Source organism: Egretta garzetta, unplaced genomic scaffold (genome assembly GCF_000687185.1).
Source record: "Egretta garzetta isolate BGI_Z169 unplaced genomic scaffold, ASM68718v1 scaffold828, whole genome shotgun sequence".
Taxonomy (NCBI): Eukaryota; Metazoa; Chordata; class Aves; order Pelecaniformes; family Ardeidae; genus Egretta; species Egretta garzetta.
In genome coordinates this window covers 199,669-219,156 of record NW_009260636.1, presented here as the reverse complement: position 1 = coordinate 219,156, position 19,488 = coordinate 199,669, and the positions used below count along the sequence as shown (strand labels likewise).

General features: G+C 40.8%; 1 protein-coding gene across 1 annotated transcript in view; it reads right to left on the bottom strand.

The window, feature by feature from the left end:
* MIDEAS (mitotic deacetylase associated SANT domain protein) overlaps positions 1-9,025 on the bottom strand; it is a 28,979-nt gene extending 19,954 nt beyond the window's left edge. Inside the window, exons 1-2 of the mRNA XM_009645541.2 lie at positions 8,925-9,025; positions 4,039-5,732 (exon numbers count right to left, since the gene is read on the bottom strand). Coding sequence (XP_009643836.1) covers positions 4,039-5,496 — 1,458 coding nt within the window. The 5' untranslated portion in view covers positions 5,497-5,732; positions 8,925-9,025. The remainder of the gene's footprint in view (positions 1-4,038; positions 5,733-8,924) is intronic.
* Positions 9,026-19,488: the final 10,463 nt, after the last annotated feature.

The following is a 19,488-nucleotide window of genomic DNA, read 5'->3' as shown; positions in this document are numbered from 1 at the left end:
TCAAAAAGATTTAGGACTGTCTCCTTCCAAGACCTTTTATTAGAGTAAGGCTAAGTGTGCACAGAAAGATTTACCATAAGTGATGCTGACTGCAGTTTAGAAGTCTGACTGCTTCTTCACAGAGACTGGAGATACCTGCCCCCAACACACAACTGAAAAGTCACAGTTCACATCAGCTGCCCCAGACTGTGCTGCACAAGGAATTAATGAGCTCTGAGGACCTCCCTTCACTCCAGGTTGGTGATGTGCAGCTGTACTTTCCCATGAGATGACCAATTTTGGATTTGGAGGGCCTTCATCATGCTGACAGCTATGTCACTAGGGACCACTACCTCTAGATAGTAAGAGACTCCTGTGGACTTTTGTAGCCTCCCTCCAATACTTCAGGAAAGAGATACTAACAAGGGTGCTTTCTTAAACATATAAACGGGTCATCTACTGGAAACAGACCCCTACTTCCACTAGTCCTGCCCATACCTGAAGCAACAGCTTACATATGGCTTCACGCCACTATGCATGTGCCTCCACTCATCAGGGAAAATTAGGCTGTTATCGCCTTATTACTGAAGCCTGGTTAAACATTTGGGATAGCTCTGGAGTCTTCTGGCAGCAAGATCCACAGTAGATACATTTGCACCACTATTTAGAGCAGTGCATTCACAATACATTCTTTAGACTGCTGCCAAGGAAAGTCTGGGTTTTAATCAGAATATTTTTTTTTCCACCTGATGTACTGTTACTAGTGCAAACACTCTAGCACACATTCCGGGTACCTGAGAGAATAATAGCAATCAAATAAGTAATGGCAATATGAATATATGTGAATGAGCACCAATGCTGACCAATCTACAAAACCTCAGATACTTCCTGTGTGCTACGCAGACCTCTGGGTCAAGAGACATGAACTAATTTCCTGACTACAAGGAGGAAATTACGGCAGCTAGTCACATAAAAGAGGTCACATTTCTTTGGCTGTATGATCAGTTAACCATATTCCATAGTCCCTCTGTTTTCAAGATTGGGAGGTAACCAGCAAAGGGCTTTCTTCCTTGATGATGGTAGAGTTGACCCCTTTGAGAGAAAAGAGGAGGGGGGAGACCTGAACAGTAGTAGAGATAGAGAGAAGGCACCACTGAGAACTTAATATAAGTAGTTGAGATATCCTTAAAGATGCTCTGGTCCACACAAGAGCTTTTCTGGTCATGAAAGACCGCACATATACCTACAGTTTACTAAGAGGGGACATGACTGATTTTTGAATTAAGCTATTTGTTTCAGATCCCTAAATAGTTTCTCAACTGTTTGATTACGCTCAGAGGTAAGCAGAAAGGAGTCACTGAACAAAGGACAGGACCTTCCCTTGTAGAACTGCCAGGGGATTTTCAGCTAGCTCAGCATCTTTGTTGTAGAATTTGGGGCAGGAGGGCTGCTGAGGAACTCCAGCAAGTGCAACCTGTTGCACTTCCATTTAGACTCTTGCACAAATACTGAGGGATGAACTAGTGATCTAGAGTCCTCCAGGACACCCACAGAAACTCAACAGTCATTTTGGCATTGATCATGCCTATCCCTCAAGCACTTTCTAAAAAATTTAGAATTCACAGGCAAAACCCCATTGCGATAGCTGGAAGAACTGTTCCAAGGCCACTGCTGTGATCAGACAAGAAACCACACCAGCCTTTTAGAAACACCTGCCTGTACAGTGATTTCTGCCATCATTCTGCATCATCTTGCTAACAGTAAAGGCAGCTTCTCTGCAGTCAAACTGAAGCTTGTCCGTGAAGTCCAGAACTGCAATTCCACAAATAAAACTTTTTTTTTTTTCTTTTATATGTGGTAGCTAGTGCTCTGCCCTGTGCCAGGGGAAAGCAGACAGTTAACTGAAACCTCTGTCTCCCTTCCATAAAGGAATATTTAAATCCAGACACCCAAAAGACAACCATTTCAGATCTGAGAAGTTTTTCACACTATTAAAGAAAACAAATCACACTGCCTTTTTGCACATAACAGTTATATGCAAAATGAAAACATAGTAAAACTAAGAGTTGAGAATTTGCTGCAGCCTGTAAGCAGCAATAAGCTTGCACCACCCAACTAAGGCAGGCACAGTATAATGGGCAGCTCTGGTGCAAAGCGGAGACACATACTGCTGTCCAAAATAATGTTTTCATATAAGGTACACCCACCTACACTGGAATGTTCAAACAACTTGTTCAAATTATGAATATCTTCTTTCATTAGTAATTTAATCCTATGGCCTTCTTACATGCTCTTCACATAAACCTATGTTAGAGAAGGCTTCTAGGTTGTTTATAACAAAGACACTGATAAGAGGAGACCACTCTCCTCCCATAAACATTTTTTCTTTTTCTTCCCCACATGATATCCAACCCCCTTAAAGATGTAAAATCCATAAGACCTTAGGTAAGAATTTTAACATCTTTCAAAACCTCATCCTGAAAGCCTGAAGAGATCGAAACATAAAAGAGTTCTGCTAGTGCCATCATGGAAGCAAACAAGTTGCTTGCATAACTGAAAAGAACAAAAGAGCATCTGTCAAACCACTTCTCTGTTTGGTCTTTACATTATGAATCAAGCTGCAGCAGACATGCCTACAAATGGCCAATTTCTTGCTTCGCCTCTCAGGGCCTTTCCCTAGATGCTGTTAGCTTTTTCTTGCCACTATGTTGGTGATCAAACAGCAATGTGAATTGTAGGCCCTTCTGCAAAATAGAATGGCTGGGAAAGCATGAGCAAATAGCTCACACTGCTAACTACTACTGGTTTGTCCATCAAATCTGCTTGTTCAACTGGAGTTAAGAACAAAAAGGATTGAAGAAAGCATCAACAGTCACTGGTTGCTGTCTGCTGTGCAAGAGATGGAGCAGGCTATGGACATTTGCCTCATAGTTTATTGGTTCAGTTCTTTCACTCAAACAGCACATCCCTGTAAGGAAGAAATTGGAAAAATGGCCACAGACAGACTAGGAAAAAAATGATAACGAGAACAAGAGAGCAAATAAAATTCCCTTCCCTTTGTTGTCTGACAGGGCAGCAACTAAAGTGGCAAAACAGTAGGTAAAAAGTATCTTATGCTTTAACCCCCTTATTTCATCAGCCTCTGGCAACAAAGCTTCCAAAGAAAAGTGTGCCTTTACTTCTCACGGGGGGCACTCAATGAAAGATTAGTTAAACTACAACTGAAAGAAAAGCTCCAAAAAACCCCTCAAAAAACTGCCACTCAACTCCAAAATTGCACCCACCACTTGCCTCCCCTAGGTCAGTTAATTTGGAGCCCTGCTATCTCGCCATATGGAAAACATACTGTATTGTTTAGACTGATGGGACACCAAAAGGATAAGAGCCAACACTGAATCTCTTCCCCATCAAGCCCTACAGAAGGTCTACAGGCAGACTTTGTCCTCAGGTTACCAATCTCTAAATATCCACTGCAGGCCATTCTCAGAAACAGGATACTGCATCAGGCAGACCTTTGTTATGCTTGGTGTAAGTTCTTCATGTAAGTGAGGCTTCCTCAGGCTTTTAATACTTGGGAAATATTGAACATGTAAATTGCATTATGTAATTTTTAGATAGCACAATTTAGAAACACTTCAACTGTTAAAACAGAAAAACTGGCAGTTAAGCAGCAGTTTTTTAACATAAAAGGCAGAGAATGTTAAATTGGTAAAAAGACACTAAGTGAATTGCTTATACTTGTCTCTAAATTCCTGATCAGCTTGAGGCCTAAGCTGAAAACGTCCCTATTTTGAAGCCCTGGGCTAAAGTCACATTCAGTATCAGTGAAATAAAACTGCCCTTAGGTGGTTTCACTGCACTAGAAGAATCTCTATTCTCCTGCATCTATCAATTACAGCAGTGAACTTAAATGCCACCACTCCAGAGCTGCCCTTGCTGTACTACAACACTTCTTGCATCAAGATACCATCCTATCCTGCCTATGTACATAAATTCCTTTCATTTCAGCCCTAGTTTGTAGTCTAAAACATGCTATATTGGTTAGGATGTATACCTTACCTTTACATTCTGAAGAGAAGCGAGCTCAACAGCTTTTTGGGCCAAAGTTAGCAAATTGGCTTCTTGAGAAACACGTCGTCTCCGTCGTGTACTCTGGATTACACCACCTCTGACACCCTGAAAATCATTAGTTCTCTGAGTGTTTTCTTCAGCTGCTGCTGCCTGTTTCTCCCCTTCTCTTCCATTCTGGGCTGTGGCTTGCCTGTCTGTTTCTATCTGACACAGCTCACTATTGACCAGGACATCCTTCTGCCCCATATCCAGTCTCTTGGGGTGCATATAGCTGCTTTTGTTGTGGGCCAGTGATTCAGGCAGCTGCTGTAATGGGACCTCTTGCTGATGTGTTTGCCAGTGATGCAGAAATAAATTGCTAGGTTGTTCTTCTGCCTGCTTGGAAGCCAATGCTTCTCCTGCAGTTGTCACCGGGGCACCTTCTTTGGAGAGTCTCCGTGACCTTCTTGGAAAGGGAATCTGGGTCTGAGGTAGCACAGTCTGTTGGTTCTGCTCTGTTAGAGCCTTGAATAGTTCCTGGTTCCTCTCTGTTTGCTGAAACTGGTGTGCCATCATGTGATGCTGAGGTGCTGCAGCTGCCACATGAGGCTGTGCTATGGAAGTAGTTTGCTGCAGACCGAAGGCTTGTGTGGCAGCCTGTTGCTGCTGCTGCTGCTGAGGATAGAAATTTTCAAATAGTTGTAGCTGGGGAAGAGCTTGCTGTTTTTGTTGAGCAGTAAATGCTGGACTGGAAGAAGCTGGGGCTTCTTGAAAGACATGTAACAATTCAGGAAGACCCTGCTTTTGGCCTTGGTGACCAAATGCAAGTTGGAAAGGCTGTAATGGCAGACTTTGATTCTGCTGCTGTTGTTTCTGCATCTGATGAAAAGAATTCATTTGAGCTTGCTGTCTAACTAGGGCTTGCTGTTCCAGCTGAGCCTTCTGGGACATCATCTGCTGGACAGCATCTCCATACAAGTCCAGCTGTGACACATACACTCCTTTCTCTTGATTTCTTTTAAGGGCTTCTGGGTGGCCATAGAAGCCCGGGGCACCAGCATTGGAGTGGGGTCCTTTTGGGTTGCCCCCAAAAACCATACCGTGGTTCCACATCGAAGGTGAGGACTGCCAGTGGGTGTCACCCCTCTCCGGCAACCGGTTTCCCATTAGTGAATTCTGCCATTTGACAGCTGTTACTGTCTGGGGCATCATCATTGATTCTCCCCTATCTTGACTGTAAACAGAGTTCATCAAAGCAACATTATTGGGGGCACTTGTTAATCCCCCTGCATGAGAAATCTCCACAGTTTGGGAGACCGGTATATTCCCTCCGTGACTGTAGTACTGTCCTTCCTTAAGCTGCTGCTGTGGTTCTTTTGATGGCACAGCTATTTCCTGCTCATTAAAATAGGCAATTCGTTTCCCAGTCCTTTTGGTTGACGACTTTTGCTGAGCCTGAAGATTCATGGTTCAGTCTATTCTCCCAGCTGCACACACCTTATTTACAATCCACCCATCCCTGAGGCTGGGGGAGGAAAGGCACGGAATTCTCGCTTTTCCATTCAGTTTTAGTAATAAAGGGCAGGAAAAGAAGTCCAGGTGAAAGTGCATCCACTTCCTTTTTCTTCGTGTGCTTCTCCCACTTCTTTTCACTCTTATCCTTTGTGGTTCAGAGGTCAGTAGGGTCCACTTAGTTACAGGTCCTGAAATAGAGAAGCAATTGCAATGAATCATCAACAGACATAACTGGCAAATAAACCCTCACACGATAAGCAACATGTATGTCTGTCCTGTCCCATTTCCCACAGAAATGAAAACCAGGATAATACACGTAAGAAATAATAGATCTGACCTGCTAGAAGAATGTAAAGCAAAACAGCTTAGTTTTACAAAACAGCTATCACACTGTATTTGCATGATGCAACTCCCAATTGCACACAGACTTCTGACTAATCACTCAAGCTCAACCTGAAGGTTTTTCTCTTAAACTCCATCTCATCTGGCCAATTACTTCTGTGTCTTCCTGCAGCCAGAATAATCCATGTTAATCTGAACTCAAAGACACAAACAAAAAAACCCTCATGACTCGCCAAAAGAAAAATAACATGTCAGGCCACATTTCCCAAAGACTTAACACATGCACATGTACATGAAGGCTGCAGCCAAACGCAGCAAGATGCTCAATTCAGTGTTTTGAAGGAAAGGATCAGGCGGCAGCCCATCATTCACCCTGCCTCCCCCAAGCACGACAGTCGCTTTCCAATTAAAAACGGCCCATCAAGCATCCAAGTGCTGAAGACAGGGCATGTTCAACCTGTTGCCCTCTCGGAAGCTTTTCTCAACAGCTGAAAGCAACTGCTCATGCTCAGGTCACGCTCGTGGAAAAGTAGTTCAGGCAGATTGTTACAGATGCTCCCAGGCAGCAGGAAATATCTGTTAGTGTAAAGCTACAAACATAATAGGAGAAAGCCTTTCCGCAATGTGCACTCTAGGCCAATTCTACCCTCCTCTTCCACAGAAAAAAGCTATCCACAAACTCAGGTTTTAAAAGCCTAGTTTGCAGGATTAAGGTACGTGTTAACATGTACACTAGTATTTCCAATAGGACACCTAAAACCTTAAGAAGTTTAGTTTTAAATTTAATTAAATTCTTAAACTACTAACACTCAAGTAATTAAGTGCAAGTCTATTACTATCTCTTTTCAGTATGACCTGTTCCACTTCAAATCACAGTGCCAGTATATTTCAGAAATATTTTAATAAATTGTAAAAAACCTATTCTTACTGCATCCCTTCTGCTACAAAAACAAGTTTCTCTTGAGTGGAACAGGTAGGACTAACACACACATCGCCTCCAATGAAACCCACGATCCTTTTACCTCTCTATAAAATGAAAAATAATAAAACAAAAGCATACAGCAGACTGAAGTCCTGTAACCTGAGTTTGCTCTAAAAGGATATGGCTAAAGTGCAGATTTTTTAATACTGTGGTGGGGTTGGGAGCATGATGAGAAGGAAAAGACAAAGAGTTTAAATTAACTTATGCAACTTCCACCTCAGAGGCCAAGCTTGGCTTCATCGGTGCTGGAACCACGGCCCTGTGTTTCAGAGTGAAGTGACTCACTTCCTCAGGCTGTTACATAGCTGTTCCCCCTACGCTCCCTCCCCCTTCGCCCTGGCTACAAACCATGGACCTCTGCCAGCCCGTATCACAGAGCCAGGGCGTTCCTCCCTCGCCTAAGCACAACGTCTCAGCTCATTTTCCAGTCCTCTTTCAACGGGACGAAAATAACTCTAGGAGAAATTATGGACACGTGAGATGGAAAATTCTCTCTAAACTGCAACTAGTACACAAACGAGGATTTCATAAAGTAAGTTTTTCCTACTTCAATACTTCATTAGGAGAGGAAAAAACATCCTACAGCAGGAAACTGGATCCCTGGTAACAAAAATGTAGGGGTGGAAAGGTTGCTATATGCCACTCAGGAGCATTAATGTTATTCTCCCTCCTTGCTTTTTGCAGCACTGCTACAAAGGTAACAGAGCTAACAGCTAAGCCACAATATCCCAGGTAATGGGTTTCTGACACTACCTTACTTTCTGAAACCATCACAAACTATTTTTCTCTCCAATTTTCCTTCCACTGATGCTTCTGCATGTTGTTGTGTTCATCAGTCACACCATTCTGATAAAAAGAATGCAAATTTTTCTGTGTATCAGAAGACATTACCACTAGATCAAATTTAGACCTGCCGACAACCTTTAGAGCTCTGCTACAGGTTTTCTACACTTCAAGGAAGCGTACAAAGATAACTGCCCAAAAACTGGCATATAACTTCAAGGGTCCTTGTTTTTAACCTTTCTAAAAAGAAAAAAGGAAAAAAACATCTGATGCTGTTCTTAATAGTGGTGGCTGAGATTTGCAACTAACACACACACAAGTATCCAAAAGACCTTTAGAAAGAGGGCTCTCGGGTTAGTAAGAAAGCATTGTATTAGCACAGCTCTCCAAACCTCCACTCATGTGGCCTTTGATTCTGTTTTTCCATTACTACATAAGAAGCCACCAGCATTGCAAAGCCTCAGACCAGTTTAGAACTGCAGCTGTCTAGGAAAGAGATGTAACAAAAGTATTAAGATGCAAAGTTTTTTAAAAAAAAAAAAAGATTAAGTGCAGAGCGAACTTAAAGGAGGGAAAGGAGTATGTACTCATGCATTCCATAAAGGGAGTCCTAAAAAACATATTAACTTCCCTAAGAGGCACATATCTCATCACTTGAGAAGACTGTAGTGATTGAAGAACAAACAAAGTTACAACAGCACAAAACCCATGACAGTGAAAATATCATTACAGGGGAAGAAAGAGATGTAAGGTACTTGGAACAAAACATGCTTATTGAACGTCCCAACTGCATGTAAAAATAAATAAATCCTAACTAAGAGATGACCCTCCTCCCCCCCCCAAAAAAAAGATCTGGTGCATCCAGTATTCGATGGTAAAAGAAAACATCACCAAATTAGCTTTTTAGAATTTCTTTCAATATAGAAAACTGCAGAAAAATATCTTGTAAGTCATCCTAATAATAATAGCCTATAGTTTAAGCTGAAGTGATAGATACTCAAACTGCAGCATGACTATGCTCCAGGAAAGCTCACACTTGGCAGCTTCACTGGCTGAGGTCTGCTGGCTCTATGACTGAGCAGGCTTCCTTCCCTGAGGTTGAGGGATGAGCTCATATTATCATCATCCTAGCCAATTACCAGCTTTGGGGTTTTTTTGTTCTGTTTTATTTTAATTTCAGCACAAGAGTCAGCCTGCTGTAGCGCAGTAAAATGGCAATGCACTTCCAGGTATAAGTGTGCTTTGCAGCAGTACACCCTTGACCACTGCTTACCTTTGAATAAAGCACAGAGCCAGTTCTGATACCGTAATTCCCAGAAGATACTGTGTCTTGCCTCCAAATATACTGAAGTGTGATGATACTTTGCATTGCTTTTACACTGCACAGAGAAAAAGCAGAACCTAGCATCAGTACATTTTGGTTTAATAACTCTAAGATTTGGCATGCAACATCATCAGTTATTTTCATTTTCAGGAACTTCTAGCATTCAAGAACATCTCTCCACCTTTCTTCAGATTAATATGAATTGTATGTCACCACCTTTAATACTGTAAATATTTTTAGACTTTTAAGGAATTTTTCATGTTGCAAGGCTTTCTCTTCTAGACCTAAAAAGAATGTAAAATTAGATACACATATACCCAATGGGCACTTATGCAGTATTTTCTGGAACAAAAAAAAAAAAAACCAAAAAAACCAACCATAAGCAAAGTAACCTATGGCACCTTACTGAGAGAAGTTAGGGTTAGCATTTTTTGCTACAACTTCTCCAGTATATCTGCACTAGAGCGTTAAAGAAAAATCACAAATGCACACAAAACACCATGTGGGCTAGATACAGGTAAAGTCTCCTAAAGGACCTAAGTATACAACAGGGCTAAGGAGGAGTCTCTGCCTGCATCCAGGATTCTGTTCTCAAATTAGTAAAGTCCTTTTGAAGCAGAGATATCTGAGGAGTGCAGGACATAGGCACTCAGAGCCACTCACTAGGCTGGTACCAGCACTGAGCACCCATTAGCAGATTTTACTCAACCCAAAGTAGGTTCTGCAGAATCATTTAGACATCCCTATCTGTTGCAACCATCTTGTCCCAGTTTATCACTAGCCTGGAGAGTTTGCTATAAAACCTTTTTAATGTTGGGTTTTTTTTAATTAAAAGTTAAAAGTTTATTTTATTTAGAGGACAAGCTAAAAACACTCTATTGCAACCATTTAATATAACATATCTTCATCTCCCTCAAAAACTTTTTGCCAGTGTATTTAATAACCACCCACCATTATTACATTTCTTTAAATACTCTCTTCACCAAGTATGAGCATATTTGTACAATTTCATATACTGCACACTGTAGTAACCTAAAATTCTACTCTTCCGCCCAGCTGTTGAGGGCTGTGCTGTCCTGGCTGTGCTGTCCTGTACTTTGCTTAGTTCATTTGCTACACCACCTATATATGGCATGATAAGCCAGTTTAAACTTTGCACATTCCTAATCTCCTTTGAGATCATTTGCACATAATTCTCTCTGACAGAATGCTGTAGAAATGACTCAGGAAAGACTCTGACTTCTCCCCAAACCGTGGCAAAGTTAAGAATGCCTAAAATAATAACAAGGGGTTGCAGAGCATCGTTTATTTCACTGCTTTAATCTTAGCTTTTAAAAACTTCTATTTTAGTTTTTTTTTCATGTGAAAAATAAAAAGCGTTCCTGGATTCTAGCTAACGTACATTCTCAGCCTTAACTGCAACAATGCTGCCACAGTTCCTTACAGGAAGTCTGTCAGATCAGATTGATGAGAATCATTTCTCACTAAATCCTCCTGCTGCCAGCAACTCAAATTGCTGATCTCCCCTGTAAGAAGCTCAACGGCTTTTAATGATGATGAAGAGATTCCAAGAACAATTTTTACATTTAAGTCAAATGCAGCAAGCCAGTCAGTCAGTGTTCTTCTGAGACAGAGCAATTGAGACTTCCTGCTATACTCTGCTCATTACTATGGTCAAATTCCATATTCATGAAACAGGTAAAAAATCATGACACACATTTTACTAATGAGGAACAAAAACAGAGGAAGACCACACAACAAACCAGGTAAAAAAAAAAATCAAAAACAGAATATAGGATACTATCTACCAGTCCCCCACCAATTCTGCAAGAAAACATGGGTTTAAATCTACATGCAAAAGATAAAAATCAGGTGTGCTATTTAAATATGTGCAGAAAGGGTGAAGAGCGCAGAAAGGGTGAAGAAAATTTAATTCCTCCAGTGCAACAGCAGAACAGAGGTAGTTCAATAGGATAGATTTTGTTTCTGGTGTTGGTGCTTTGTTTTTCTAAAATGACTGGAGACTTACAGGGCATCACAAACAAGAAACTTGCTCCAGCTAACAGAAATTTGCCCCTATGAAACCACCACCTACCACAACAGTCTTGATTAAGAACCAAGAAAGGGATGAAAGCAGGGGGCTGTTCTTATGTTTGGTAGATTTGCAAAGCTTATTGCACAGCTTATCCGTATCCTATGCTTACCCTGCTGCATATGGAGACAGCTTCAATCTCTCCCTCAAAAGGCTCTCCTGCACACTCACTCAGTCACATTTTCTTCCAGACAGCTACACCAAAACTCCTGCAGATTGTTTGCAACCTCCCACTCACCACCTTCAGACACCTTGAACAGGAAGGATAACAGCACAGCTTTCCTACATATCACCCCAGGAAGGAACAAGACAAAACAGAAAATAGATCATGTTTGTAAATTCTATACAGCAAAGCACAACAATCTCTCTTCTGAAGAAAGGCAGGGGAAAGCTCAAAGCAACTGAGAAACACAACATTATCCAAGAAAGCCAAAAACGTAAATGGAGGAGGATGACTTTATGCCCCATCACGTTATCCCAAATGGTAGGGCATTTTCCACAGATAGCTAGAAAGCTTGCCTCTACAGTGAAAGGCATGTTTTCCAGGAGTCTAGCACCACAAAAGAGCAGCAACTGAAGTCCAAAGTGAACAAGTAAAACCAACGAACTGAACAGTCTCGTTTAAAAGAAGCCCACCAGAAAACAATACAAGTAGGTAACAATCGTTCCCCCCCCCCAACACCTCCAAGTAAGAAACTAACCTAGAGAACTGTATCAGATGAAGGTCCTAGAATCAATAAAGCCTATGAAATGGGGAAGCTTCCTTGTTTGTGTAACACTGCATAGCAAAAAAAGAACTCTTTACAGCATGTCCATTAGTAGGGGCAAAGAGATCAAAGGAAAGCTGCTTCACAGGCAGGCAGACAACAAAAGGGAAAGCACAGCATCCAGGAAGCTTGACAACTTCCACTGTTGCCCGAAGATCCCTGCCCAGGGCTAGTAAACACATACCTAAATAAGCAGTACACATCAAAGACAACATATCACAGATGTTTATGGCCTGTCCAAATTTTCACGTGATTGGCCCACTTCTACTGGGGAGAAAGACTGAGGCTCTGCCTGACTTCAAGGGCACCTCTGCCCTGAGGACAGCACAGTTAAAATTACTTTGCTATCACTTTCACTTTCCCATTTTCAGAGGCTGGGAATTGATACAGCTGTATTAAACCACTGTACTAACCAGAGATCCAAAAGTGAAATCCATTAGCTCTGTGATGTGAAGCGGGGGATACAATGGTCATGCTGAAGGACACTGTGCCAGCAAAATCAGGTAGCTTGTATTGCACTGCCAGATGTGACAAACTACTGCTCCAATCTAGACCATTCCTGACATTCAGCATCATAGGTTAATTACCTACAGAAAGCAAAATAACACAAAATGTAGAATTACCATTTTGTTTGGGTAAAATATACATACCCAAGAGGAAAATATTAACTACACCTCATGAACTAATCAAACCAAGGTGAAGTACCAATCCTACTGAAGTAGCACATTTTTGTCTCTTACAATAAAGGATGTAAATAAAGGAGAGGCAGTGAAAATGTGTTCTCATAGATGTTATTCAATTGGGCAGCTTTCTCTTCTGTTCAAATGGTCTTAAAATTCACCTAAGCATGCATTCTGATTATATTTTTACCTACTATTTACATCCATGCATGCAGTTTTATTTATCCCCTATCAGCACAGTTTTCAACATTCCATCTAAACATACAGATGTGTTCTAATATGCAGGACATTACAGAGAAGGATTTTTGGTTTTTGAGCTATAGGGTCTGAAGCACCACAGATGCACCTCAAAAGGAAGTTTTCAGGTAACAGTTCTATGAGAGGGGAGTTGTGCAATTTCAAGAAACACTCAAAAAATAACCAGTATTTTGGGTCGTCTTCCTCAAGCCAAGCTGCAAACTCAGCACAAGTATCGGAGATTCGCTTTTCAAAATGCACATGGGATTTTCCATATAATTTTGTTTTAAAGGGATGAGAAAGACACAAGAAGTTGTTACACGCCCATTGAGTGCTGATTAGTCTTGTCCTTACAACAAACAAGCCAGGCAAAACCTTAGACAAACAGCTCCACCAGAACAAAATCCACATGGATGAGGAAGAAAAACTATTAAAAAGACAGACTGGAGTTTTAAAACTTAACAGGTTATTAAACAAACAACAAAAGGAAAAAACCCACCCTGATCTATTTTAAAGGAACTGACAATGTTGTTTATACCAGCTACCGAAAAGCTACTACAGCAAATACAATTTAAATCCTTAACTGAATTTATCCTCAAGCAAAACTTTGAGTGGTATTTCCAAAATAATTGTAATTTTGCCCAAACCTCATTTCATGAAAACAAAAGATTCCTGATTTGCACAAGACCCATCTTTCGTATTGCACAGCAACAACATGCAGTTCTTGGAGAGAACTATGACAAAGAGACAGCTATGTAACTGGACTTCTGTAAACAAATATGCAGGAAAGCCCGTCTTTACGAATGGCTTTGCAACACAGCACAGGCTTGCCCTTTAACAAAATAGGTATATGGCACATTTCTTGAATTAGTTTATGTTTACACAATGTACTGAAGTTAGGAATATTAGTTATAATAATCTGTCATCATGATAAATACCATGATCTGAAGAGGCTTGGGCAGTCTTAGAGTGCTGAAAAGAGCACAGCAATTAAAGAGTATGAAATGCTGCTTTCAGGCTTTGTAAAGCTGCATGGATAATATTATTCTTTCCCACTGGAAATGGGTTAACAGTTCTTCTAATTGTAAGCACTTAGCTATTTTAAGCTTTTTTGTTTGGAGCTGTCAGGGAAGGCAGTTGCTAGCAACAGAGAGACCAATGCTCCAGTGTGCAGGAATCGCAGCAGGCTCTGAAGTCAGAATGGCAAAGAGCAGGCCAAAAGCTTCTCCCTGCCCTCGCGTTCACATAGCTGACATAACCACGTGTCCTTCACTCTGAATGCCTCTCTGGCCACAAACATACCATCTGCAGAATTGCATACACACATGGGTGGATAGACCCCAGAGACAGACCAAATCTCTCTGCACTTTATCCCTGAGAAGAAAACACATCTGAATGCACTGAGCTGCAACAGGAGAGATTGCTGCAGGTTCAGTTGTTTCCATCTTGACCTCTCCAGCACTCCATCACAAAACCAGACATACATAAGTGTCCAGTGTACAGAATACCACAGTCTGAGCACTTCACAGATTCCTTCAAGGCTTTGCAAGCACTAACAGCCTACAAATAAGGGAAGAGAAAGAGATTATGATACTTTCCATTCCCAGAGGTTTCTTCATGAGAGACATAAAGGCACTCAATACCTAGACCATAGCTCTTGGCAGAGACACTCCTGATGCCACAGCAGGCATCATCACTTCCCCAAGACCAGCTGGAGAATAGCTGGGACTAAATGCACAGGCAGAACTTCAGAGGATCGAAGATCAATTTCCAGCTCTGCTAGAGACATGCATCTTAAGCAAGCCACTTCAGTTCACAAAATGAGAATAATACCTGAAACCCAATACACTGATATTCATGAAGTATTTTGAGGTCAGAAAAGTTGGATAATCTTTAACAGTAGCTACTAACAGGCTAGATGGAGATTGTTCCACAAAGAGTTTAAAAGTCTAATTTGAGACATGATGCAACAGGGTAGCAATAATCAAAGAAGAGGGAGAGGGCCAAAAAGTGAAGGAAAAAGGTCACATGAATAACAACATAGTTTTGTCATATGTCTCCCTCTGCCTCACTCGACGCACAAACATCTTTTTCTTTTTCAGCAGTTATATAAGCTGAAGCAGTGCTGATCTTAGTTTGCCCACATCCACACACTCGCAGCCCGACAGATGCCAGTATTGACTGAGCTAATCTATTATAAAACTACCCAAACAGTCAGTCTTTAACAGCACTGGCAGGACTTCAGTTCAAATTTCTAAAATTATGTCTTTTAAGAAGTCTCGTGGTCACTGCTTAATATAAAAGTGTCTTTTTATTGTGCTGGTCCGTTACAAGGTACAGTAAGCTCTTGGCCACGACTGGGGCTGTCCAGCATTGTAACAGTGCAGTTAAGCAAACGCACACTAGTTAATACTGGGAGTAGGAACACAAAGACATGGGCAAGCATGATCACCACACTGTGGAAACCAGCAAGGTTTAAAGAATCCAGAGAGCGCTCAGATTTCTTAATCTTTAATTAAAGAATCAGAGGACCCTCCAGGCCCCCGGATTCGGAGCGCCCTGCTAGTTACCTGCCAAATACCTGCCCAATCTCCTCCTTTTAGCCACAGGGATTTCAGTGAAGGAAAGAAAAAGCAGATGGTTGGCACCAGTACTGGATCAAATACAAAGTGAGCCTCTTCCATTTCTGTAGTGGCTTATTTGTATCCTTACTGACATAAAACACTTCCACAATTGGGCATAAGTGACACCAGCCTTGTACTTACTCAGACCAAAGTCAGAAGCTTCCTAAATATTCAGCTCAACAAACCTACCTGAAACCAAACAAACCGCCCATCCTGTACTTCATAACTAGAAAGGAAAAATGTCATTCAATAACACCATGAGGAAAAGTGCCCTCTATTAAGAACCCTTAGAAAGCTGTTTTAAATTGGGCAAAAGACTCAGTTTTTAGTAAAACACAAAATTAAGGTCGCAATGATAAAAGTTCAATACTACAGGAAAAACTAAAGTTTATGCATTAATCTACCTGTACATGGAACGTTGTGAGCATTAAGCAGATCAGAAGTATAACATGCTTTTACACTTCCTCCTGCACTTACATTGCATTCCCTGCAAGCCCTGGAACAATATAAATACATTCTAATGGAATTCATCACAATTTGGGTCAATAATACCACATTACACTTTGAATAGCTGTTTTTGCTAAAGATACAAACTATGTAATTGCTATTAACAGGAACAGCAAGTCCTTCTCAATTGTGAAAAAACAGTCTATAAATAATTGGGAAGTCACACAGCAACTTACTAGAAAAATAGATAAAAGAATCAGTGCTAAACACTTGACCATCTCCAGAAGAAACTGCTAAGCATTAAAAAAAAAAAAAATCCCTTATATAATACAATTTTCACTCTCAAAATCAAAGTCTAATGAACTAATCATCCCTTCAGGCATATGGATTCTGTTAATCTGATCCAGAAAAAGAAATTCTGAGATTGATGCTCCCTTACAGTCCGTAATGCATCTAGTGGATTCTAAAGGATTTTTCCACACCAGCTAGATAGCACGCTCTTATTTCAAACAGTTTACTAGTTACACTTACGTCCCGTGGCTTCTGATGACTTTACTGTTTTCAACAAATCTCCAAACAATAAGAACAAACATCCAGTCTCCCATCAGCAGGCTGATATTCATTACACAGTTCTTCCCCATTTGGGAGAGATCAACAAACCAACAGAGGCACAAAAACATTCCACTAGTTGCTACAGTGAAGACAAATTTAATTTGGGGAAAAGTAGTTGAAGGAACTTGCCTACAAACTTTAGGTTATTGGAATACTTGATCTTTATGTAACACTTTGCAACAGTTAAAGCAATATATTAACACCAACTCGTCCAACCTCACAACATGTGTGATATGTAAAAATACATTCTGTATATACAGGTAAACAAAGAGACAAAGCAGCCTGTTTTGCACTAAAGAGTGAATGGCTTCAGTTTGTCCACTGTTCACTCCATACCGTGCAGACACAGACTGTATTTGCAAGATGTCAGGTAAAGCATCTTCATTTTGAACAGACTAACTAAGATTCAGAAATTTGTACAGAACACTACTTCTTAAAATGCCCCATAGAACTCCCCCCCCCCGATGTAAAACTTAAGGCTACTTTGATATAAAAATCACAATGTCTTCTAAAGCACATTAAAGTTCACCCAGCCATAAGCATAAAAGCACACTTTGGAATCGGAGAATAAAAAAAGGAAGCGGAGCTCTTAAACCACGTAAGACAGTGCTTTTAGCAGTTACCATGACATGTATATTCCTCCCATTTTTGCAACCTCCTTCCCGACAACCACTTCAAGGGAAAATAATTTTTGCTCTTTTCCCACAACTGCAACATCTGAGGCGCCACAAATAAGAAACAGCTTTCAGGCCCACAAGAAACGGATGCATTGGAGTGGCACGTGTTCAGAGCCCACCCATGCAGGGACAAGCTTCCACCCCTCAAACCCTCTAACAGAATCTTCCATTTAACCCTGTCTCTGGTCAAGTTAAGAGCAAAACTTGTGCTGATTTTTAGCAGGAACATGGCAGAGATCGCAGCAGTTGCTCTGCGGGAACAAGGACTCCTTCAGCAGACCACAGAAGGGGCTCCACTGCAGCCACCACCAGCCCTTCTGAGGCCCCAGAGGTGGAAGGTGCACCACGGTCTTCGGTCCCAGTTTTGCTCTGCAGCCAAAAATGTTGTATTTCTGTCACTTAAGGAGGGAGAAGGGGAAAGGGGGGCAGAGCCATCACACATTTGGTTGTGAAATACAACGAAGTGCAATGGAAAAAATAAAATCAGGGCCAGAGTTTTTTAAACGCAAACAGTAGAGATAAAATTGCAAGTCTTGGTTTTCCCCTTTCCATAAAAAGCTATGTATTTCTAGCAGCTGCTTACAAAAAAAAAAAAAAGCCTTGAGAGTTATATATGAGGAATGCTAAGTCACAGTATTACTTAGAAAGAAAGAATAAGTACTGATTTGCACATAACTGTGATGAAATTCACCTATTACAGTAGATTAAGTTGTTAAGCCAACTCTGTTCCTAAATCTCCCACCACTTATATTTGTGGCTTTGTTCTTTCTTCTTTACTAAAAATCTTGACAACTCAGCACAAAAAGTTCCCTAGCAGACAAAATCTGTCAAATCACAGTCACGAAAGTACTGTGAGAGCCACAAAATTGAACAGAAACTCAGAAGTAAATTCATACTCATCGTTACCTGGCACATAAGGACATCAGGGAAAAAACATTCAGATAATAGAATGGCTTCTACATGTACTTAGTTCCTGCACGTAGCAGGCTAAGTTCGTATTATTCTAACTACTTCTAAACTTAGCTTTGCTTAAGCAAGGTTTCCACATCCTTCAGGCATCCTCAGCCCACCTCCTACAACACGTGTGACCCTGGTGTTGGCAGGAAGCTTCACAGTACCATCTGCACAGAGAAAGGGATTCCCCTGAGCAGCAGTTTCAGAGGCCCAGAGCTGAAAAATTTACCACTTTCGATTTTAGATTGAGGTCAAGTACAATGGCTGGTTTCCATTCACACTGCAACATGTAGGAAGCTAACACATGAGAAAAAGGTGAGACAACGAAAAAAATAGCAGGAAGAAGAAAATACCTCCCTTCTGATACCAGAAGTGTATGGGTCCCTGCAGATGCACTACTTCTTGCACCTACATTCCCAGTACATTTGTACATTTTCTAGAACATGCCTTCCAGTCAAATATACTTAGTTCCACAAAGATATCATGGCAGCAGGACAAACTGTTTCAAAAGACACGAACCACATGCTCAATTAAGCAACTTCTCAGTGTGCTTTTTTTTTTTTTTAAGTAGCTTCTCACAGTTGGTAATTCCTTTAGCATAATTTTTTGACTTCTACCTTATCTGAAAGTCATAGGACAGACATGGATATAAAAACTACAACGAGTAAAAAGTTGTTTACCATTTTAGTTATACTTCTCAGTTTCCTTCCTTGAAGAAATAAAAGACTTTCCCAAACATTTAACTTGTTAATATATATATTTTATTTTTATGCACAGATATTTGCATGGTGAAGAGGAATTAACACTTCCTTTTTTGGATATGGACAGAATATTGTGTGCCAAATTTCTCAGTATCATTGGAGGAACTGCTGATAGTTTGAAAGACTGTGAATTCTCAAAAACCAATTGAAAAATGTCATACACATACCTCCCTCCTAACATTCAGTAGACATTGGATATAAAGGTTCAGGTTTTTAATGGCAGCAGCTGGAAAAAAACCCACCTGTCACTTGCTCAACTCCCAGGATCACTTCACTAGCTCTCTAGTCAAATTCTAAAATAAGCAGATCTGCAACTCTAGTACTAAAAAAGGAAATTCTTTACCACACTCCAACTTTTCAAGCTTTTTATACCTTAAGCAAGTGAAATGACACTTCTGGTGGTCTTTGAAGTCCATAGCAATACAGACACTTTGCTTGCCGAGCTACAACAGTAAAAATTTCCTCAGCCAAGTATGGACACATTCTTTTCCTGTCCATTGTGGAGAACTAACTCTTCAGTAACAATATCCACCCACTGTGTGTTTCTTGCTAATCAGCGTACTTACAATAGTCTCTGCTATTGAGAGTGACTTAGCTGTTTCACTAAACCAGCCTAGAAATAATTTCCACAATCATTCTGGGGATGAATGAGGGGAGATGTA